We start from the raw sequence: 24,590 nt of genomic DNA, 5'->3' as shown, positions 1-24,590 counted from the left end.
TTACTTCTTTTCGCTGTTTGCCCTAGTGAACACCTGGTACAGCAATAATTATTGTTATTCGAGTATTTACGATTGCAACTGAATACTATTTGCTCAGTAAGATATATTGTATACCTTATGAATTTTATTACCCATTCCGTTTAGTGTAAATAATTTATGACTAAAAGTACTACGTGAGACTTTAAGTTTCAGGTGAGCGGGGCTCAGGAGGATTACTATTCGAAGAAACATCTCGTATGCTATTTTCATAAAACTAGTTTACAGGTAAGAACCTCATAACATTCACCCAGCAAGGATGAGCAGATATTTCAAGTCATTACCAATTTATTGATCTTTTATCACAGTCAATGCTCTCAATGTTTGCATCAACACACAATGTTTAACTTTCAGCTCAACCTTGATTAATGAACCCCAAGCGAAAATAATTTTCCATGGAAAATCCGATAAATAGGTGATTACCTACTTTGACACCTATCACACATCATAATTCTAAATACAAGACATTTTAAAATATTCGGAAAATGTCCATACTTTGATAGTAGCTGGCGGTTTTGAAAGTAAATGGCTTTTTCGGATAACAATAAAAGAAGCTTACAAACTCCTTTTCTAAATCTTTATTTTTGGAAAATATGGAACCCCAAAAGACATAACAACCTTTCACGACAGCGAGCGTGGATCATTTCAGTAAGATTCAAATTGCCTTGCCCAGGAGGTTGTAGCAAAGTGGGATATGAAATAATAATACAAGATCTGACCATTTATAATCATATAATTTTGAAAAAACCCAATGCAAGGGCAAATTATTTTTAGAGTGGAGAATTTCCACATTTCTGATACGATCAATTAAACATAAGCCACGTAACTAGGTCGGGAGTTGACCTCTCATGCCAAAAATACTACTTTATTTAGAACGAGGGAACCTTAAGCTAAATTAATTACTCGTGAAATCTATTATTATGTTTGTTAAGAAAATTATTTGTAATTGAAGTGTATGCAGGGGGGGGGGGAGAATACCATTAAGACAAGGAGGAGAAGAATAGCATTAGCAACATTTCAAAAGTAACGGTTTTTTGAAAATAAAATGTAATAAAATTTAGGTATTTTTTGATTTGAAACAATTTATTGTAACCGAATAAAACAACTATCGAAGGCATCTGGGGCGGGGAGGGCTTGTCCTATGTATGAATCAGCTATACCTACATGTGGCATTACCAACGTAGCTGGTTGGCTAAAGGGGTCTTTTAAAATGCATTCTGCCACGGCCTCTTACCTTCTTTCTCGGCTGATAAATAACATGACGCATGAATGACCACACTTGCACTTACAATAATGAAATTAAAATTTCACATCTGTTATAAAGTTGACGGAACCATAAAGAACAAGTAAACCTTGTTATGCTTAAGTAAATGCATGGATAACATATTAGCTTTATCGAGCCAAATATTTACGTTGCTCCGGCACTCACGTCCAAAATTGTTGGTGTTGAAAGCCGGTACTATTTTGTCAATTATTACCTGTGATTCATCAAGCTGACGATGGAGCACGGTCTAAATGAAAGGGAAATCACTCAGTTCATAGCGCTTAGTGAAATTAGGTAGAGTGTTACGGTGAAAGGAGTTCCAACGTTGAGAAAGACTCGAGAGTGGAAGAAGCAAGGCTGACTTGCAAGTTGAACACTCCGGCCGCAGCACGCGCTTCAGTTCTCGTTTGTTCTCTCTCATAAGCGAAGCTCATAAGAGCCCACGGCGCACGACCGTTGGGGTAGTCCGACAAGGATGACGACGGAGGAAAAGTTTCGTGCGGCTGTTAATGTTATTAGAAGCCTACCTAAGAATGGTGAGTTTGGTGCATTTTTTCTGTAAAATAAAGCAGCTTTCGTTTTGCTGTTTGTACAGGGACCGTGTTGTCGGTGAAAATGAAAGTGAAACCAATCATGTGAATGTGTCCATAGCAATTAACAAGGATGTGAAGAGCTGTGTTCATAACATCGTATTTAGAATATTCGTGTTGATGAGAGAAGAATCCCATTATTACAGAGTGTGATATGCTAATCGTTTCGAGTGGAACTGTGTGAATCGTGTGTTATGGTCAGGACCGCCTAGTGACCCATTTTTTTGCCTATTACTTTCCCTGCTGTGCTTAGCCCTGCAAAATGTTATGATATAACGTCGTCGAATGCGGATTCATGGATTTTACGAATTGGATGTCATTTCTACTGCACTGTGTTGATAGGGCCTGCTTATTCGTGTGTTTTATCATGAATGTGTATTCAAGTGCTTCGATTGAGATGGTGATTTGTGTTCAAGTTGTATATACTTTGGGAGATGTATATTCCATTGAAATATCATTAATCGGAATATTTCGTATTATTTTGTATATATTGGAGAGATTAATGCCTTTCTGAGTGTAAAAGTACCTTTGGTACCTTGCTCTCTTTCGGCACTGACGTCGCGATGCTCTGCCCTGTGCAAAGATGCACTTTATGGGTACTGCATTGGTTGACGTGCTCGGATAGCATACATAAAATGTGTTTGAAAGGATACTGGTGCACACTGGTGCATTTAAATCTCCTTAACGATGGTGTATAATGAGAGATATTCTCAAGATATAGCAGCTTGTGTCAAATCAGCAGAAAGTGAATTTATCGCTCTTGAATATTTTCTCTGCATTCAAGTTGATCATGAAACTTAGATTAAAATGTTCCATGGTCATCTGTTTTCCGAGATTATTGCACCACACCATTTGCTTCTTTTATAACCTCAATCTATTTCAATTTTTCGTGCAAAACGATTCGTCGTGTACGGAATGCAATGAGTTGATTTAACGATCATGTAAATGGCAAATTTTATGGCATAGTTTCTCTGTAAGATGTCCGGTAAAATAAGATGTGTGTTTAGCGGTACATTTTCAGATTTACTTGCATGGTGAGTTTTTTTATTTTTTTGTTTGTTCGACCTTGGGGAATAGCCTTTTAAAAAACCTGTTACAAAATATTTTTGTGTGATTATAGTACCTTGGTCCAAATGTAATGATGTTACTTTTCAAAGTTCTCCGTGCGTGTATTCAATTCTTAAAATTACATATACTAGTTCTATGAAACATCCCTTAACTACACGAAAATGAGTTTGATGTCGGTTGTTCCACCTATCTAACATAAAATTCGAGAGAGACTTTGTGAGTTTAGAGTTCATTTGGGTGTGTGCGTTTCGTGATGAATAATATTAGCGCGAAATTTTCTAAGTGCTTAAGATTTTATCGATTTTGTGTAGTTACTCGTTGATAGCAGAAAGAAAACCATGGTTTGGATTTTTTTCTAGAATCACGTTTGCGTTTGGAAATCGAAAGTGTACCTAAATCACTTCACATTTATTATTTTGTAATTGAGTGAGTGTATTTTTGTAGATTTTTCTTTGCCTTAAAAATGTGATTTTTGTGATGTTTAGGAAGCTACCAGCCTTCACCAGACCTTATGCTACGCTTCTATGCGTACTACAAGCAAGCTACTGAAGGCCCATGTAAAGGTGCTCGCCCTGCGTTTTGGGAGATGATAAAAAAGGCCAAATGGGATGCATGGAATCGACTTGGAAATATGCCTCGGGAGGAAGCAATGGATAATTACGTCGAGGAGTTAAAAAAGGCAGGCCATATATGTACTACTGAAATGCATGAATTCTTAGTGCTTTAGATCAATGTGAATATGTGGTTTTATGTCACAAAACTTTATAATTATTTGGCGAAGAAATTAACCCTTGGGCGTAAATCACTGTTTCATAAATACATACTCCTATGCTGTTAGGTGTTTACAGAATTCTATACTTTTTGTCGGTGACCCTTGTATTAAGTTCAGTGTATTGGGTGTCATCAATAGCTTAATAGAATATTACTTTTCTGTTTGAAATGCATGGGATTGTACTCGTAAACAGTTTATCGGTTTAGGTAGTCCTTTCGTGATAAATATAGGCTATAGAATATAGCTTTCTTGCCCTAATAGTTCATGGGTCGCCACCACTGTTTTCTTATATATTTTTATCATGGCCATAATCTATACCAGCCATGTTGCAACCTAATCCATTATATACCGCCATTTGAGTTTAAGTGTCAATAAGTAATATCCGGCTGCCTATGCCAAATAAAATTCTGTTAAACAAGTAAATGCAGTTAATTATTACGACTCCTTAAGGTGCCTGACTTTCATATTGCTGGAGGTTTCTATGGAGAGATGTGTTTGGATTTTTGTCTACTTGGTGGGGCTTAAAGCTATCATTAATTGTCAATGTTAGTTAATGCAGAAGGAGTTAGGATTTTCCATCCTGCTATTGATAAGCTTGTTGTGATATGGAAAAAGAAGATTTTTGCTGTGATGGTTAAGTTCTTTTGTAGAAGCTAAATACCAGGTGAATAAAAAAAAATTGAATCCATTCCTGCCATCTTATATAGAAATTGCGAGCCAATCTACCATTAACATAGTTGTTTAATTATGTTTAGCTTTGAAGTTTCGGTTGGAGATCAATCTATCAAGCCTGATGAAATGGGAAGAGAATGCTCTCTCTTTAAAATTGTTTTAGTCCTGACTAAATGAATTGATTATGATATTCTGGCAGAATTATGTGTTTGGATTGCATAATATGCTCTTCTCCCATGATCAATATTTTTATGAATAAAAGTAGCATAAATTAGGAATATAATCATAAATATTTTCAGAGTTGGAAAGAAAGTTTTCACCACACATTTGGAATTGTGTAAATGATGGACACTTGATTTTCTTCCATTGTTTTTATTATGAAGTTTTTATGAGATCATAATCGATCAGGAAAATGAAGTAGTAAGATTAATGGAATACCAGAAGTTCATGGGAAACCGCAGATGGGTTGAGAAAAAAAGGCCCCCCCCCTCCCTTATCACTCCGCTAATCTGTGGATTTCACTTGTCTTTCAACTTAATTTGGGGTGGTCAATACCCTTACCAGTTAGAACCAACCTTTGTCTTGTTTATTTTGGTGATGATTGTTCTTCACTTAAAGTTTGGTATAGATTTCCATTAAAGGTTACCGAGGGGCTAATATATTAATACGTCAATTTTTATTGTATATTTCTGAACTCAATTTATTCATTAGCAGTTATTTTTAATGCGTAAATTGAAGACAGGCACTGCAATGTTTTGTTATCAAAGTATTTTACTGGTTAACTCACGGTTAGGTGGACACAGGCTATACAATGTTGCAACAATACATTTCTTTGCCCCTCTTAACATAACACTACCCTCTAACCTCTCTCTCTTCAATCCTGAATACTTCCTTCCTCCCGTTATTCCATCCAAGATGGTTATCCTTTTCTACACCTTTGCTTGCCCAACGCTCTCTCCTCTATTTCTCACAACTTTCAATTTTCTGCATCAAAAATCAAAACGCCCTACATCCTGCCTCCTTTGTATTTCTCCCAAGAATTCCCTATCCCCCTCCCCCACCATGAATAGCTTTTACTCATTTGTTTTTCTTTCAATTCATTTCACCTTTCCATTCTTTCTCCACACCCATGTTTCAAAACCCTCCAATCTCTACCTATCGTCATGCTTTAATGAAAATGTTTCAGCACTATACAAAACCATTCTCCTTATCGATATTTTCATGGGCTGCTTCTTAACATCATTACTCAATGTCCCTGCTGTAAATTCCCTACTCCTTGTGATTCGGTTCTTTGCCAAACACAATTATTCTTCCAATGTCCATACTAATTGGACCATTTGGGTCTGAAACATTTTGCTGATAGATAAACTTCCATCTGCTCTAGTTGTGTTAACTCCTATTTGAATATAACTGTTTCTAAAGAATTGTCAAAACGTAAAAGTAGGGTTTAAACAACAAATCTCATCCCAATAACATTTAAATGCATATAATTGACAATGTTTTCTGTAAGTTAAGGTGACTTTTTATGCCGTTGGGTGTCCTCTCCTTCCTCCTCCCCCCTCCACCACCTGAGATATCATACGCAAGGGGCTGATCTTAACTGTGTGGTTTTTTTTTTCATCTCCCGAGCAGATAGTTGAGACGATGTCATACACAGAAAATGTGGCCCAGTTCCTGGAGAGTTTAGATTCATTCTACGAGAAGGTTCCTGCCGAAGACTTGAATCTTCTCGTGGGGAGCATTGTGGAGAGGGTGGTTGGGGGCAGTGGTGAATCGAGCCCCCTGAGGCCTTCATCCCCCACCAATCTTGCCTCATCCGCACCCAGCGCCGCAACCCTGGCAGCTAGGTTCAGCTCCAGCCTCGAGACCAGCCCAGCGAGTTCCTTGTACTCTCCATCTCCGCAGCCCCCTATGTCATCTTCAGACCGAGAGACCGAGGACGAAGAGGATGAGTTCATAGACACGATTGAGGTCAGTGGTGGTCACCATTGTTGACAATTAGCTCTGGCAAGGCGTTTGCACCTTCTTAACAGAAAACCCATTCTTAACATGGAAACCCAAAAATCCCAAGCCGCTAAATGTGTGAGAATCATGTGCAGGGATACCTATAATATGTGTATGGTATTTATGGTCCAAGGCACTTGTTATGTATTATTGGCAGAAGTATAATATTTGACTGGACATAAATGAAAAAGAAAAACTTTGTTCCAATCCACCACTTTATTTCAGGTACGACTAGTTTCGACGCTACGGCGTCATCCTCAGGTACAAAGTTTAAAGTCACAATCATTGTATATATACCCTCTTCAAGGAAGGGTGGGGGAGTTATGGGAAGAGGGGGCACCCCCCTCCTCCCCTCTTCCCATAACTCCCCCACCCTTTCTTCCCATAACTCCCCCCCTCCTCCCTTCTTCCCATAACTCCCCACCCCGTTGAAACTAGTCGTACCTGAAATAAAGTGGTGGATTGGAACAAAGTTTTTCTTTTTCATTTATTAAAATGAACTTCCACAAAGTTGAGGCTGAAACTATTGAGATTTGACTGGACATTTGCATCATGGAATGGGGGGTTGAGGATTGTAAAATTGGCACTCCATGGCCTTCAGTTTTTGGAAATATGAATGTGAGGTTAAAGTATATAAAAGTGCCCCGTAAAAAATGTTTGTAGCAAAAACTGTGTATTAAACACTGAAAGTGTTGTGACTGATCAAAGACAAGGACAACATGTTATCAATGACACTTGTATCCATCCCACTCACCACAATTCAACATCCTCTTCTCCCCTCTTTTCTCAAGGTTTGGATAAATCAGATTCTTAACCTTGGACCATAGGCAGCCAACTACTGCCTCCTCATTGCCCGCCATTCCCATTCCATGGGTTCCAAGTGACCTTCCAACCAATGGTTGCAGTATTAATTTCTGCCTTGTGCAGTGCAATCCAACCGGTAATCATGTCCTCCTCCTCCCTAATGCCCAATGGCATTTGAATTGACCAGCAAAGGCTTCTGTTTTAATGCTGAATATGAAATTGCTTCAACTTGAGTTTTAAGTAAACCTTTTTTTTTAGAAATAGATGATAGTGAGTAATTTTTATGCAATGTTACTATTATTTTGGTAGATAATAATAGTTAATTTTTTACATGTAATAATAAATTGTAAGTGAATTTCATTGAGGTTAGGTGAACTCTTTAAGTACAGGTATGTTTGAACCCCAAGCAACAAATCCTTGAGTTGCTGAAGTATTTTTTGTGATTTATTAGGATAACTATTTAAGGATAAGTTGGCAGGAAAGCATTACCTGCCAACCATAACAAAACATTGAAGAATTCTGGTAAGATTGGTCAGAGTTAACAAAAAATATTTTTTGATGACCTTGGTGTCATCTCAAGGAGTGATAATCCAGTGAGTAGAGCATTAAACTTTTGACTGGAGAGACCAGGTTCAATTCTGGTTGTGATGCCTCAGGGCACCATCAGCTTCGCCCAAGCTGTGTGATTTATCAGGTACTAGATCTTCCTGGGTAACCTCAGGCACCCTGGGAATAAGAAATTAATCCCCATCATTACTCTGTTAATGCTTGAACTCAAACACCACAGGGGTTTAATATTAGGTGACCTCCACTTTCTCATATCCAACCAACCGTCAGGTTCATTGAGTTGATATTTTTGTGATTCCATGCTTAGGCAGTCAAATCTGACTACCGCATTAGAAAGGTTAACCCATTATGACTTAAATGTTTCTCTGGTATATCTATGATGCTGGACAGTGGTATAGTTTAAAAATATGTGCGCAATGAAAATCTAAGCTGACCCATCCTCCACTCTGCCAAAGGGTAGGTCTTTTTTGTATGGGGGATAGGTGCATGAATTCTAGAACCATCAGAAAAGCAGGAAGGTAACAATCTTTATGTCAACTCTCTCCTTTATCCTTCCCTTCCTTTGTCATCCTGTCCTTCATTACAAACTACCACCACGATGCCATAGAAGTGGTGTGCTGCCTTAGGGTAGATTTTTAATGGACCCGAGCACCCCATATTACTGTACTCCTAAGCCCTAACTAACATGACACACACTATCCTTTAAACCTATGCTATATATTACAATAACTCCTTGTTTAGCTCTGCATAGTTTCTGCTTCCCTTATTTCCATCCAAAATGCCCAATCTTTTCCTCCCTCTACCATGCATATCCATCATTCTCCCTTTTACATGTATAACCATCTTCAGCATCCGATTGTCTCTCAATACAACCTCCGGCATTCACCTGTTCTTTCTTCTTTGACATTTTTTCCAACAACTGTCTCTTTTCCCTTACTATGGCTAAAACTTTGTTAGCTTTCCTTTCTGTCCATTTTATTTTCTCCAATATTCTCAATATCCACATCTCTCCTTGGCCTCAAATCTACAATAATCCTCTTACCTCATCAATAAAGTTTCTGAGCCATGTAAAATTACCCTGCATATTTCTTTATGCTAGTCTTTTCTTACATTCTTACCTAAGCTGCCTGTCATTAAGTTCTGCTGTCTGTTAACTCTTATTTGACTGGTGAAAGTCTTATAATATGCCTACTACTCTGTACTCCCTCCTCCTAAGGATTTCATAAAATAAATATCACTATGAATGAATTACAGAAAAATCAGTTATAAGTAAATTTGAGAATAGGTTATGTGGGACCTTTATGGAGTTGTGTTGAGGAAATAAATGAAAATCTAAAAGAGAGAACTTTGTTACTTAGGCTTTACTGACACAATATTTTCTATGATGGTTAGGAAGCCATGGCTGATGATATTTTTGCATAGTACTACTTCTGTAATAATTGTTCCTATTTTTAGTGGTAGAGAGGAAGGGGAGCACATCGGAAGTTTGTCAGCTGTCACTCTCACTTTCTTTGACCATTATTTCTGCCATTACTTGAAATTATGTATCTTGTGGAAAATAGCTATTAATACACCTGGAAACTATTTCAAATGGAAGGTATATTCTCCTAAGTTCGGGTTGGTAGGTGATGGTAGAGTTCACCCAGTACTAAGCCTGATTGCATGTGAAAATTTACACATCAGGTTAGGGGGGCCAGTTCCTTTCCCTGTCCTGGCTATGGTTTCAAAGGAAGATCTGGTACCAGAAATATCACACAGCTTGGGTGGGTGTAGCTGAGGGTGCCCAGTTAGGCTTGCCCGGGAATCAAACCTGTACCTCCTGGTCAGTAGTCCAACTCTTCATCGCTCCAAGTCTCAATCCATTGAATAACTGGTAAACATGTCTACTATAATGAATGTTGGACAAGTCAAGCTTCTGTTCACTTTGTCATGCAGAATGGCTCCATTGTGGGCTTGTTGGAATACCATTCGGAGGCCAGCGATGTTTCCCTACACATTGTATGAAACTAAATCTGCATAGTGTGATGGCAATTTTATTATTAACAAAAGGCTTTTGCTGCAATGGTTGCAAGTAAGATGACAATGGTAACACTATGCTAATATAAAAAGTTAGTTTAAATTTGCTACTGAATTTTTATTCTCTAGACTTTTTAATGTTTCAAGACTTTACAACATCAAAGATTACAATTATTACAATAAGGACACTCCAAATTATTTTGTGTGATTTTTCTCTAGAGTTATTTTGTCCGGAAGCATGCTAGAAAATTAGTTGCATGCCGATAAAGTGTTGAACAGAAACTTGAAATAAGGCCATCTTTGTGAATGATCCCTTGTTCATTGCTTGTCAAATTTATGTATAATTGTAATATCCTTTTATCTTCCCTAATGTCCATTGTGTTTTTACAATGTTAAATGGTTTTCACTGATGAGTAATTGTTAATGATGTTAATTTTGTTTATTCTTCCAGGATGGAGCAGGGTCTCAGACAGTCGTTAATGGAACAGCAAACGGAATAGAGAATAACAAGCGTAACATCCCCCATGGCAATCCTGTGCAGGCAACTCAAAAGTCTGAGATAATTGAGAAAGAGCTTGATGCAAATCACAACCATTGTGACACCATCGGAAACCAGGGTTTGATTTCTCATGCTCCCGGTAGCGAAGTCAACGGATCCCATGTACCCATACAAAATGGAACTGAAAAACGTACTTCATATTCGAAAAATTATAGTGTCATGAGTTATTCAAAACCAGTGGATAAAAGTGTATACCAAGCGTATGGTGAAGAAAAGCCGGTCAATGGAGCTCATGGTGATTTAGTTGGTGGTCGGAATGATGCACATCTGAATGGCTATGCGTCAGATTCAACAAGGAATGGTGGAGTACAAAATAATTCTCGTGTTGTAGGTAAGTCCCTTGATTTGATTATTTTGTCAAGTCTCTCAGAAATTTGTTTCTAAATTGTGGTAGGATTCAGCTGTGCATGCTTTTTTGGTTCTCACCATGTTTCTTTTTACTAAAAAAACATACTGGCAACGTTTTCGCTAGCTGAAATGCTGGTTTTTTAAACATTGGACAACAGTTTCACCAGCGTTTCAGCTGGCAAAAATGTGGTCAGTATGTTTATATGGGACTATATTATGCATCATGACTCATGAGTTGCCAGCATTTCAGCTGGTGAAACATTTGTCAGTCCAATGAAAAAAATCACAGTGAAAACCTGGGAAGCATGCTGGGCTCATTTCATCCATGCTATGGAAACCTTTGAAAGAAAACCTTTGTTAGATAACCAAAACTTTTTTTTCTTGCTTTGATTTTTTTTCATGGAAATGTGTGTCCCACATATTATAATTGTTTAAGACTTAATGGTCATACGGCATGAAATGGAATTAATTAATGTACATGATGAACCCAATTTTGAATAGGATGTCAGTTAGTAATGAAAGTATCCCAATATTTATATGCCAATATATTATGCATTTGACTCAAAGAGTTGTCAGCATAGATTTGGAAATGTTTTTTTAAATGAATTGGCAATATTAAAACTAATTTTTTCATATATGTCAGCCTGTTTACTTCCCTAAGGTGTCATTGATTTTGCTTCTGCAATAGATAGATCAGAATTGATGAGAGAGTTATTCATAGTCAATGTTAGTACAGGTTACACACAGCAAAGTTGTTAATTTTTATATTGCTATGAATTCTTTTCATTCACTTGCTTGCTATTGAGTTTCATGGAAATAGGTTTTTCTCTAAGTACATTTATGGCATTTCAAGTAGTATGTAATAAATGAGAGTGAGTACGTATACACACACATATTTTTGTATATCTTGAGTGATTAAATCTTGTGCGGGACTTGGAAGAATACAGGCAGTTGAATTAATGAAGTTGGGAAGTAAAACTCTATGGCATTAGTAATTTTGGAATTATTAAGATTCTTTCTTGACCATAAAATAGCTTGATGTAAAATATATTGAAATGTTCATGCTCTGGTAACTCATTAATTCATCCATATGCATGCACATCTTTAAAAAAAAACTAGAATTGTGGCCAGGATCATGAACAGGAAAAACATAATTGCACCTAAATTGTTAAAACTTTTACTGAATATTGAAAGAAAAAAGTAAATAATAATCATTTAATCAGAATTCATAGCCTGGGCATAAATAAAGGCCCTATTGGTGTGGTGAAGGTACAGGAAAGCTTTGTAAAATAAGCTTGCTTTGTATGTGATTGTAGTTTTTCCAGTATTGTAGTTATTATGGTTGATTTTCATTGATATTATTACTGTTCTTTTTCTGTTTTATATTTCTGTCAGCCACAAAGCACCCAGCCGTAATCATGCCATCAATTTATTAAAAGTTATGTGCAGTCCCCAGTGTTGATTGAGAGTATTAATTAATCATGGATTAATCAAAAAATTAATGTTCTAACGGAATACATATATATTATCATCAGTATTTCAATCCCAAGATTTGTGTACTGTAGCCATCCATTCTCTCTTCAACAGTGATTCCCTTTCACCCTCTGATAGCTTTGCTTTTATTACATTCTTCTTAATTTGTCCAAGGTACTTGTCCCTCGGTGTTCATCGCGGGAACTTTTTTTTTCAACTTTTCCTTCTTTTAAGTTTCTAAATATGTTTCTATGTATTGTGTATTGCTGAGAATGAAATTTCAATTAGTAAACAAGAGGAAATGTCATTGTAAGCTACAGAGAAGTTGATGGTGCTGGTACCAAACATTAAGAGCCTTGGAGTACATAAATGCTTGTAATTGTTAAATTTGAAGAACAATATACCACGATGATGGATTTAACATAAATAACAGCGAAACTTAATATTGTTTTGCTAAGTATTTGAAACGTTTGACTGGATGCAAAGTAGTGATTTTGATTTTGCTATGGAGTGTCAAAAAAAAGTTGAATAATTTGAAATAATTGTAAGCTGATTCTTATCATGTAGTTGTAGTTTTTGGGGGAAGTGGCCAACAACTGAGGTCATTTGCACCATTGGGGATGGGCAGGAATGGATGAAGGGTGGTTAGAAACCCGGTGTTGGTATTAGCTTACTCTTAACAAAAGGCACCAAGGGGCACCAGCTTAACATCCCATCCAACCGACAGCATACCCACTCAAAGTTCCCTCCACAAAGCACCTCAAGTTGGGATCGGGACACGACTGAATAATGTTTGTCAGCACTGGGATTCCAACCTGAGCCCTCAGGGTGGGAAGCCAATAGGTTAGTCACACTGAACCATCCCGATCCCCTCTTATCATTACAATGCAGCAATTGCAGAGTTTAGAAATCATTTGCCTTGACAGGAATGATTTTCCCCTCTGCAATTGTTGTATTGTAATGCATATTAGCGGATGACTCTGTCAAACAGTTGCTGTCACCGCATCTCCCACAATGTCTTGTAATCCCTCTAATCATGTTTAGCATTGGAGATGAAAACTATAACACATGGCAATATGAGACAAAATTTTCTATTGGAACAAATTTGTAGTGCTTTTAGAATTGATTAATATTGACTGCAATTCAAAGTGACAGTTTAGGAAGACTGAAACTTAGTTGACCTCTGCATTCTTCTTGGGTTTTCTCTTTTCCGGTTGCATTGGACTGATGACTTTTTTCCAAAGTTCCTGATGATTACATAATAGTTAGAGGTGTATGACAACACATTAAGACTCTTGATTGAAGATTTAAAAAAAACTTAAAACACAGTAATTAAACTTAAGTTCAGTTTGGCAGGTGTCAGTAGAGTTCTTTCAGTACTAAACACAACGGCATGTGAAATCAACACAACTGGGCGGGGGGCTAGATCCTTTCCCTGTGCCACCTGTGGTTTCCCAGGAAGTTCTGGTGGTGTCATTGAATTAGCTTCCCCCATCTTGCCTTAATAAAAGCTATTTTAATAAATAAAAAGTTCCCCTGAAAAATCACCCTGGGAATCAAATGTGTACCCTTCAGTCAATAGTCCAACACCACCCCTGGATTACCACATCCCCTGTTATTGAAGATCCCATTTTTGAACATCCCATTATTTGAAATGGGAAAGATTGAGTTTATTTGATAATTCAATAGTCTAAATAGATTGACTTTATTTGATAATTCAATAGTCTAAATAGAGAAAGTACATTTTATTTCAATCACTGAAGAGGGAAAGAGAGGACTTCAATTTTTATTTCAAAAGATTCAAGTGCTTAAGTTGAATTTTTGGCCTCTTTGATTTCATGAATGCCCACCTCATACCTAATTTCCCTTAAGTTATACTTATTGAGGGCTTTGTATCTGTTGTGCAATAGCAGCCATGTATCTGTGATGCTTCATGATACATACATGGGCATAGACACTGCCTGGATGGATCATTTAGCTACAAGGGTGATCTGAGAAGTTTTCGGCCTGATGAAAATCTTAATTGAGGTTTTCAAAAACTTTTTTTTTCAACATAGTCACTTTTAATATTTATACATTTCGTACAATGGGTATTCCAGTGTCACTATCTTGTCTCTGTAGTGTTATTCTGAAAGTGCTGTAAAGTGCTAGTCTACAGCCATAATCCCTTCTGATTGGATGAAATACGTTGACCATCAAGGACACTTTTGAGATTTCAGAAGAGGTCAAAGTCTGAGGGAGCCAAATGAGGGATGTATTTTCCTGATGGGATTGTTTTTACTCTGCTAGTCGGGTCTGCTTTCAGGAATTTTTGCCTCAAGTTTTGTTTGAATAGTATTCCAAGTTTTTGTTTTACCTTTTATTTTTTAAGTTATTTGATCTTCAGATTTCCTTTCACTTATCAAAAAACTGATGCTGTGACCTTTCCTTGTGGATGGCACCACGTTTGCCTTCTTTGAAGCTGAAGAACTGGTCTCTATCTACTGTATGAATTGTTATTTTGATTGATATTGATTGATTGAATATGAATTGCTGTGTAGTGGCGAATCCATGTTTTATCCATCGATGCGGGAAATCAAATTTTTTCAATTGAGAATAACAAGCACCGTTTAGAAAGTGTCATCTGAATGTGATTTTGATCCACAGTGAGTACATGCAGCATTCATCTGGCAAAAAATTTTATCATGTGCGATTCCTCGTGCAAAATGCAATCAATGCATTCTTTTGATATCCATTCAGTATTAGCAAATTGCATACACATTCATACACTGATCTTCCAAAATCATATCATGCACCTTTTCAATGATTTCTGGTGTGGTAGCACTTTTTGGACCTACTTCATGTGGATTGTCTTGGTGACTTTCACGACCATGTTTAAACTCAGCCGCCCATTTCTTCATGGTGGAAATTGAAACAGAAAGTTCCCATACACACATACTATCCTAGAATGAATTTCGGTTGACAACATGTTACAACTTATTCAAACAACTTCCTAAAGCAAACCATTGGATGGAATGGCTTGCAATTTTACATGACGTCCACTCACAGTTGTGCCAACATGAGAGTGGAAAATCATGTGTAAGTGATGATGCTATCTATGGGCAAGGCCAATAACTTTTCAGACCACCCTCATATTGTACTTTTAAATATTAAAATATTGTTTAAAAGAGAGAGAAGCTGCCTAATCTTCTGATTGTTGCACATCCTGCCAAATATTTGGTGGGCCAGAGAAAGGATCTTGAACTCCTACCCAGAATATTTAATTCTGTACATGTTAGCTCTTAGTACAGCATGGTCATGGTGAGCTTTTCCCTTTTATATCAAAATACACAGGACATAGGGCTGGTTCCAGTTTTTTTGTGACTGAAATATTTACGTTTCCTTGCGAATAGACACTTTTAGAGGTCAGATTTTGTAATCTTTTTTGACTTCAGTTAACTTTGATCTCCGGTTAAGCCAAAACTAAGTTTTAATAACAATATTTAAGTTGTAAACCAACCATTAAATGGCTTAGTAACTGAAATATGGTGTTACCACAGTTAGAATGTTCTCATTCACTAACACGCAGTCTTAATTGTTTATAAAATTGGACAAGTCTGTAATTTCCATATTAAGTAAACTTCCACATCAACTAAGGATTGAATTTAACTAAACGTTATGAAACAGGTTCTAAAATATTGAAATTTATGTTCCAGTATCTTCAAATGGGCCGCATTCCGTTGCTACCAGAGAAGAAGATAATATTAGCAGTGTAAGGCAGCTGGTGCTTGACCTGCAGAGTGACCTGGAAATGATCAAGTCACAACTTAGGAATATAGAAAGGGTGACCATTTCTAGAAACCAGAGATCAGCTGATGGAGTGGTAAGTGTTAAATTTGAATATCTAATTAATTTCCTGGCAAAAGAATGTTTTAAATTAATGGGGTCGTCTAAACCTTGTTTGACATCTGGTATCTTTATGCCAATTGAAGTTATTTTATGTTGGTATTAGATGTTTTGGTAGTAGTAGTTTTGAGGGGAGGCAACCGACTGCTGAGGTCATTTGCGCCATACGGGATGGACAGGAAAGGATGAAGGGTGGAGAGGAAACCCGGCGTCGGCATTAGCCTACTCTTTACGAAAGGCGCCAAGGGGTCCACAGTTTAACGTCCCATCCGACGGAAGGCGTACTCACTCAAAGTGCCCTCCACAAAGCACCTCAAGTAGGGATCAAGATAACTCTGAAAAATATTCAACACCGCTGGGATTTGAACCCGGGCCTCTGGGTGGGAAGCCAGTACGTTAGCCCCCGCACCATCTCGATCCCAGATGTTTTGGTTAAATGCCACTTCTTTGTGTTTCGTGTTTAGTTTGGTTTATTTTTATTTTGCTTTTTTTCAATCTAAAATATAAAGTTAGGATTAGGATAAAAAAAATAGTGCATATTTTTTCTTGGGCATGGAAATGTCAATACTATAATTCTTTTCATATGTGCAGTATTCAGAAGTGTGTTTTTAGCCAAGTATGTGGATCATTCAATTACTGACCACAAAGTCCTGGGCAAAATCCCTGATGACGAGTTTTGGTGAAACAATTTTAAAGGAAATTGGTAATATTTTTTGGTTATTGGAATTTCTGGGGTACCTCTGGGTAGTCTTGGGGAAAGCATCTGATCCCCACATCTTGTGAATGAATATGGCTTGGCAGCAAGTAAATATACTGTGCATTCTTATAAGGGAACGAAATTTGTTCTACTTTGATTTTTACAGATATCCAGGGATATTAAGAATCTCCATAGTACTGTTCAAGAAACAATGATGTTATCAGTTTGTAACAAGAGTAACTTGCATAGCGCGGGAAGCCATATTATAAAACTTTGCAAAATTCATTCCAAATAGCATTTTCAGAGATAGGTAATTTGGAAATACATTGCCATAAAAAATGGTTCAGATACTTCAATACAAATGCTCCAATGAAAAGTCAAGTCTTTCAAATGCTTTTCCATGTAGAAGCAATCAGTTACTCCATTATGCGTTCAGGCATGAATCTATGATACAACAATTTCAGAGTGTAAAAATTATTTGCCTTGATTGGGATTCGAACCCAGATCCCTCGATATCCGGTCGAGTGCTTTAACCATTTAAGCTATCGAGGCGTCCTCTTTAAACTCTGAAATTGAAACTCTGTGCGTTGAAATGCACATTAGCGGATGACTCCATTAAAAGTTACTGTAGCGGCATCTCTCGCAGTTTCTTTGGAATGAATCTAGGATGTTTTTTGTGCTTACGTCATTCCTCCTGGATGCCTTTGTTTCTAGGTGTTTTTTTTTCGTGTATCTCAATGTTTAGATAAAAAATTCAATGACTTGACATTCCTTCGTGTAGATTGAGGTATGATGTTGTGGAAGGGGAATGTGATAGCCTCTTATATGATCACACTATTTCACTTCAAGAAGATTGATTAAGACCATAATTTCAATTTTAATTTATCTTCGCTAGGCGAATATTCACCTGAAGTTTACGGTAACATCAAAACTATGGTCATAATATATATCTCTATGTCCTGGAATGGTGTGATCATTTAACAAGTTATCTTGGCTTTCCATTAAGTTCAGCTGGTACTATAATGCTGTCTTTCTGTGATTAATTTGTAGCATTATCCTTTTTGCATTGGAAGTTCCTGTGTTCCTGTTATAAAAGGTGTTTCTAGTTAAAATAGGATTCTTCCATTTCTTGAATGAGATAAATGGGTTTTCTAATGAATTCCCGCAGAACTATTGGTATGAGAAATCCTTGGCACCTTTTCCGAAGGGTGTGATATTCCAAATGAATTGATTTCTCTGTAATTCCAGGTTTCACGTTCGCAGAGAAGCAGTGCAGTATGGTGGCCCTTCCCAGAGCTCTCTCCTCAAACAACTGCTTTCCTCGTTCTCTGGCCCTTTGCAGTACATTTCCTTGTTTCATATTTAAGAAATCGCTCACGGTCACGACTTCATTTGCGTTGAAGCTGTCATCAATTCCTTTTGTCATCCCACCTCATGCTTGGTTGCCGTTCCTTGAAGTAAATCACATCTATGGGAAAAGCATTTCTTACTGGAAGAGAAATGAAAGTGATGGTAGGTTTCATTAAAACTTATGAATTCGTTTACCCTGGGGAATCACTGTAAAATGCAACTAATATTCCCTTGATACATTAGAGGCTTTGTGTATGTCACAGTTGGACACCTTAATTTAATTTACAGATGCCTTTAAAAAGTTTCCTGGGGATATTGCTTGCAGGGAAGGTGTTGTAAGCAAAGAGCCACCTGTAAATAGGTGTATGTATGTAATTGTCATGGAACCTCAAATATTAAGAGCGCATGGCAAAATTCAAACTTAATATGATGGAATTTATTTGTAATCCACTGTTACCAAACATTTAATAAGATAATTCTTGTGACATCCCAAGTTTTCTCTGCTCATATTATGTCCATGTACAATCCATTCATTTTATCATCAAATCTTCCTAGTATCCATAAATAATTAAACCAATCGCAGCGAAACATTGCAGTTTGAGAAAGCTGGCATTCTGAATATCAATGTTGGCTTCAATATTTTGATTCCAATAGTGACTCACTGTATGTGATTTGCTTTGTGATTATTCTCCGTTTTCACTTAACTTATTCAGCGATCAAATTCTTGGCAAGAAAAATGATATTGATGTGGCTGTGGAGTAATTTAGTCAGATGCTTTGTAGTTGAGGTAGAGTGAGAAGAAAAGTTGGTTGTCGAAATTTATTTAAAAGGGCATACTTTTTTTAAGGAGTCTGGTTTTCATTTGGGAAGTATTTTCAATTTTAAGCTAAAAATTTAACTGTAAATTCTTTGGAAAGTTGATGAAATACAGATAATTAAAGAAGGCATTTAATTATTGCAGAATTGGTAAACTTCTGATTCAGAGCAATTGATTCTTGGGCATTTTACGAAATTGTTGTCGTATCTGTTCTCATATCTGCTACAATTTGTATACAGAGTGAAACTATCGATTGTTTGAAATTAAAACAGGTACCAGTATATACATATGCAGGTAGTAATGCATGTTGATACATCAACCAGGGTTTTTATAGAGGTAGTTAATGCGGATGAATTATCTATTATGTCTTTTGTTGAGGCTGGCCTTTAAAGCTCGAGGAAAAATATTTTAAAAATATTTTTGTAATGTTATTCTAATTTAATTGGGTTTTTCATTCAATGGGAAACTTTAGGAAAGACATATTTCAACTTTGGCAAGAACTACAAATTACCAAACTATTAGGTATTCCGAATTATTCTGTTCATGAATCATTCTGTTAAAATTTGCTGAACGAGTGCTTTTGGGAATTCTTTTGCCGAGAGAAAAATTTGCCAAACGAACAAGAAGGAACCATTCCTGCTATGATTATTACTTCCCTGGTTGCTTCTGTATTTTTAGTATGATAGAAACTATTGGTCTTAGACTGAATTCAATCTCTTTTATTTTTTTTGTTTGTGAGACATCTTGCAGACTAAAGACTTCATCCAGTTTTTTGGTTAGCAGAACACTGCCAGAAACTTTTCTTGCAAAACATTAATAAACTTACCCAGTCATTTGTTTTGGAGGTTGTTAGCCATGATTCATTGTCACTGCACATGGTGCCTTCAAGAATGAAGCGTAGAAAGGGTGTGTCATTTGACATTTGAGCGACAGGCAACTGAATGTTAAAGTCATTCCATTGAAAGTGGATGCACGTGCTGGTACACCTATGGTTTCATTCATTACTCATATTGAGGATGCTGATAGTAAGGGTTTTTCCCTCTTGGGTGTTCTCAATGAACACTGGTATTAGTAGTAGCACGTACAGTTTGAAAATGATTTTAACTTTTTTGGGCAAATTCATGTATGGAATGAAGGAATATGTGGAATTACAACACTTAAAATGTCGCTAAGAGGGGTAAAATTGTAATTTTTTTTAAATTTCCAAAAAAAAACAGTGAATTTTTATTTTTAAATGAGTGACTAAGAGTGTAGAAAGCCATGAATTAAAAAGTCTTCCTCTCTAATGGAAGGCTTGTAATATATGCTGTGATTACTGCCATTGTAAGAGGAAATATTATGATATAAATATCATGAGACACAATATTTAGAGTTTGAATGAATTAATTGAGTGAAATTCTAGGTGAGCACTTTCTCTCAAGGAAGTTGGTGCATTTTTCCCATCTGTTATAACCATAGGTCTTAGTTTGTCAATTCCATTTCAAATTTCCTGTAAACATAAGTAGTTAGTTAGTATTTTGCTTACCTACTGATACACACTGTGGATGAAATAGATCCCTTTTTTAGGTAATGATGCCTGTACTAAAGTGATCAAACTGTCATTCTCATATTGGAAATACCAGAATGAGAATTATCCAGTTTATGTTAGTAGTTAAATTTGTTTCGATATCATGTCAATGGCTTTACACACATTTTTTTTGGCAATTCCAGTATAAAAAAGGCATTGCAGTGCAGCTTTTGCTTTAGGAAGGTTCTACTGATAATTACTATCTTAACTTGTCAATTAAGGGTTTTTTTACCCCGAGAAAAAAAGCATTCAGCCTATTGCTTTAGTGCCTGCTTGAAGTTTCAACTTTTGGTGCCATAGCAGAGGCAGGTCACTGGTTGACAAGTGGGTCGTCTCTCTCAACTGACTTGCTATAACTAGTCAGAATATAAAATTTTCCTTACCAGTAGGCTTTTCAGGCATCTTCAACTTTTTATCTGTTTAAATTGTGTTTTTCTACAAATCCTTAGGAGTAAAAATGTGAAATTCAATGGAGGATATGGATGATGTTGTAGTTTTTCCAATATTTGCTCATTCTTTAAGTTTTCATCCTCCAGCAAGTAATTATTAGCTGGAAATGAAATATTTTATTTCCTTTATCTCTTCTTTAAATTTTGCAATTCTCAAACATATTAATCTTTATAGAAAGACTACTCCTCTAAAAGGTCCACATTAATCCTTGATATATAAATTTTTTCGCCAATTAAAATTGGAAATTTGTACTCTCATAAACCCTTGTGCTATTATTTCTTAGTTTTTAATAAACCTGAAATTTTGGAGGTTGCATTTAGTATGTCTTTTAAATTCATTCGATTTCCTTACAACTACATGATTAGTGTTGGTCAGTAGAGACCCTCCATCTAGGGATTTCATCCAGTGTTTCGTGCCATAATGTTGAGTGATAAAGAGATGGCTTAGTTTAAATTTCAGTGGAATAAATTCATTCCCCTTAAATCTGTAAAAAATGTGGTGATATATATATTGTATGAGTGATATTTAAAAGTCCAATGTTCAGTTCTAAAGTAAAATTCGTCACATCCCCATAATTGATAATTGTGTCGGATTGTTTAGCCCAATGTCACATTGTAATTAAAACCTTTCATGCTGTCATCGTATAATGCTACATTTGTATAATAAATATATATGTATATGTATCGGTTTCTTCAAGCTCTTCTATCTTGCCCTTATTTCTCTCGTGTGTATATTTCGTTTCTGCTTATATTGCTATATTTTTGTACATTACAAATTTGGGTTGTAGCGGATGTGCAACCTCTTAATATTGTAAAGGTTGACAACCTCTCTTTTCCGTCTTCACTTGACATTTTAAATGTTTCTTATTTTAAATATGTTGATTATCAGTGTTATATAAGTGTAAACTAGGTTGTGATTTCACCTTAAAACCCACGCAATTTCTCATGATGTGTGTGTCACCTGCTTCTGTATTCCTCTGATAGTTAATTACATATAAGCTGACACAATATGCCATCGCATAGGCTGAAAGAAGTTGGTTGGAGATTTGGCTAACGGCTGAAATTGTCCATGGCTCAGTGCCTGTTGCAACCTTTTCGGGTATAGTAAATATTGGAATCGAATAGAAAATGTATATAGTTGGCAAATTCTAATTCTGTGCTAACCATCTTCCAAGATCTGACCTATGGCTATTGTGTGAGAGTTATTTGAGTTAGGGCATGCTTTAAGTAATTTTTTCCCGACAATTTCGAATTCACAAAATCAAAAATATATTCAGGTCAAATCTGTTAGAAATTTTTCTCATTAAGAATGCCTTCCATTTCATCCCCAGAAAAAAAAGCAGGGCATATTCTCATTATGTAATATTTTGGGGGTCATACGAATGTTTAATATGCTGTTTGTTTACTGATTAAGATTTATATCTAGAGCCAGGCTCTTTTTTTTAGTGCTTTTAACCCGTTTGGAACTGTGATTTTTTCAATTTTTGAAGGTGGTATTCATGTGGTGATTTGGAAAAAAAAATTTGTTTGCGAATGATTTTGGAAAATAAGTTGGTCAGTCTTATCAAGTTTCTATTTATCATGGATGTCTGTAATTCTTATTCATGGAAATTTTATACAGAGCCATCACAGATAATATTGAATATTCAAGTGACAACAGTTTTATCTTCTATATGGAATAGCTTATCATTGGATGGCTTGGTGACCCTGATGTCTGTTATTCTCATGAGTGAGGTGTTAAAAAAAACTCCTCGGGGGGTGGGGAAATGCATGAAAGAAAGAAAGACCTGGGCAGTAAAAAAAATAGGATGGGAAACGGAAATTTGATGAGGTGCAGATTTGGTATGGTGCCTAGCAATGGGAGTTGCTCTCGTGGCATATCCCAATCGGCATGGAGAAGTTGCTTGGTGCGACTTATTATTGTGGGCCTTTGGTTTTTTTTGTTTTTAATTGAAGACCAATTGATGCAGCCATTACTGTGTAATTTTGCATACTGTTAGTAATGTGATATTTTTTTATTTAAGCATTTTGCTTTGTTATTGTTGATTGTTGCAGGTAAATTTTATCAAAGTGAATAATATATCATGAAACATAATGTATATTGGGTGTAATTTGTCATTGAAATAAATATTTTTTACAGAATTTTTTTTTCATGCAATATTTTTCCCCTTAAAGGACACTTTTAAAACTCAAATCGTGTCTCTCTATGCTGTATTAAGTTTTAGAGTGCCAGCTGATGTTTTTGTTAAGAGGTTAAATATTTGGAAGGAAATCCTGTTCTGTTTTCAGTTAATGAAATTCATATTTATTTCAGAAAAGTGAAAAATTGATTGCATTGCCCAGTTTTTTTGTACTTCATTCTGTTAAGCTGTTTGCAAAGTTGATGAATCAAGATTTAATTTGGTGTAACTGAATCCTAATGAAAATAACTGATAGGAATGTCAATTATTATTACAGTGCATGCAATGGAGTCATTTAGAAAAGAGGTACTATGAGGCAATCTAGATGACTATTGCAATAAGCTACCTGTCTAGTTCATGGTGTTGATTCTTGGCCAGAGGTGAAATTTACAGATGGAAAATATTCCAATGTCCAAATTTCAGGCACCAAACTCTTCTTTTTTTCCTGCCAGGAAGCAGACTTAAGAAAAATATTGAAAATGGCGTGGAGTCTTACCTGTCCCCTTCCTTTCTGAATCATGAAATATGTAACCGTGATCAGTACGGATGAAAAGTGTTTGTGGTCTATTGAATCTAGAAGTAAGTATCCTTTGCTTCTTTCACCACAAAGGGGTAACAGTTTTTTCAGGGGACATGCTTCCTATATTCCATCTGTATGAAAATTAGCTTGCACCTTCCTGGGACCTCTTGACTTCTCCATACTTTACCGAAAAAGGAAATTTTGCATAGCCTTCAGTTCGGCAAATCACTGAATTGTTGAACTGGATGATGACGTTACTGGAATTGCAAGCAATCAGCATATTTTATGATTATACAGTGCAATGGGTGGGCACTGAATTTGGTACAGAAAAAAATGAATATGGACATGAGCGAGAGTTATGGGAATAACTGGAGTTCCGTGGGTCGTTCAATAAGTTCTTAGGAAAAAATAGGGAAACATTATTTTGAGTATTTTTTTATTTTTCAACATTTTTCTCCTTTTAGCTTGATACAATTTTCTTAGGGTTTCTTTTTAACTTTTTTTAACCATCCAAAAAGTAGGATTTCGGAAGGACCTCATAAAACAGGTATTTCTCTTGGTGATGACCTTCTTTGAGGTTAATCATTTTCTTCTGTGCAATTTTTTTAAGTTTGGAAATTAATAAAAGTCCCTGGGGGGTCAAATCTGGTGAAAATAGTTATATAATAACTTAATTTTTGATGATGAAATTGCAGGCGTGAACATATGCATTGTCTTGATGGAGAAGAATTCATTTCTTTGCCAAACAAGGATGTTTTTTTCTTCATTTCTTCGCTCAACCAATGCAATAACTCCGCATACCTGTAAGACTACATTTATCATTTGTTCTTTGTGCAAGTAATTGATGGAGATGATTCCACGTGTATCCCAAAAAACCATGGTCATCACCTTGTCAGCTGATTTCACAGTCTTTGACTTCTTTCGAAAACCCACTGTCGCTTTTCTCTTGGAG

At 36.3% G+C, this 24,590-nt stretch overlaps 1 protein-coding gene across 1 annotated transcript; it reads left to right on the top strand.

Moving 5' to 3' along the window:
* The first annotated feature begins 1,749 nt into the window (after nt 1-1,749).
* Nucleotides 1,750-23,068, top strand: LOC139689363 (acyl-CoA-binding domain-containing protein 5-like). The gene is made up of 6 exons (XM_071586446.1): nt 1,750-1,836; nt 3,444-3,637; nt 6,035-6,373; nt 10,245-10,683; nt 15,869-16,035; nt 18,004-23,068. The coding sequence occupies exons 1-6, from the start codon at nt 1,776-1,778 to the stop codon at nt 18,154-18,156; spliced, it is 1,353 nt and encodes a 450-aa protein (XP_071442547.1). The 5' UTR covers nt 1,750-1,775; the 3' UTR covers nt 18,157-23,068.
* Nucleotides 23,069-24,590: the final 1,522 nt, after the last annotated feature.

Source organism: Hetaerina americana, unplaced genomic scaffold, assembly GCF_022747635.1.
Source record: "Hetaerina americana unplaced genomic scaffold, ioHetAmer1.1.p SCAF_1, whole genome shotgun sequence".
Taxonomy (NCBI): domain Eukaryota; kingdom Metazoa; phylum Arthropoda; class Insecta; order Odonata; family Calopterygidae; genus Hetaerina; species Hetaerina americana.
The sequence above is the reverse complement of the archived record's forward strand: the minus strand, read 5'-3'. Positions and strand labels throughout refer to the sequence as shown.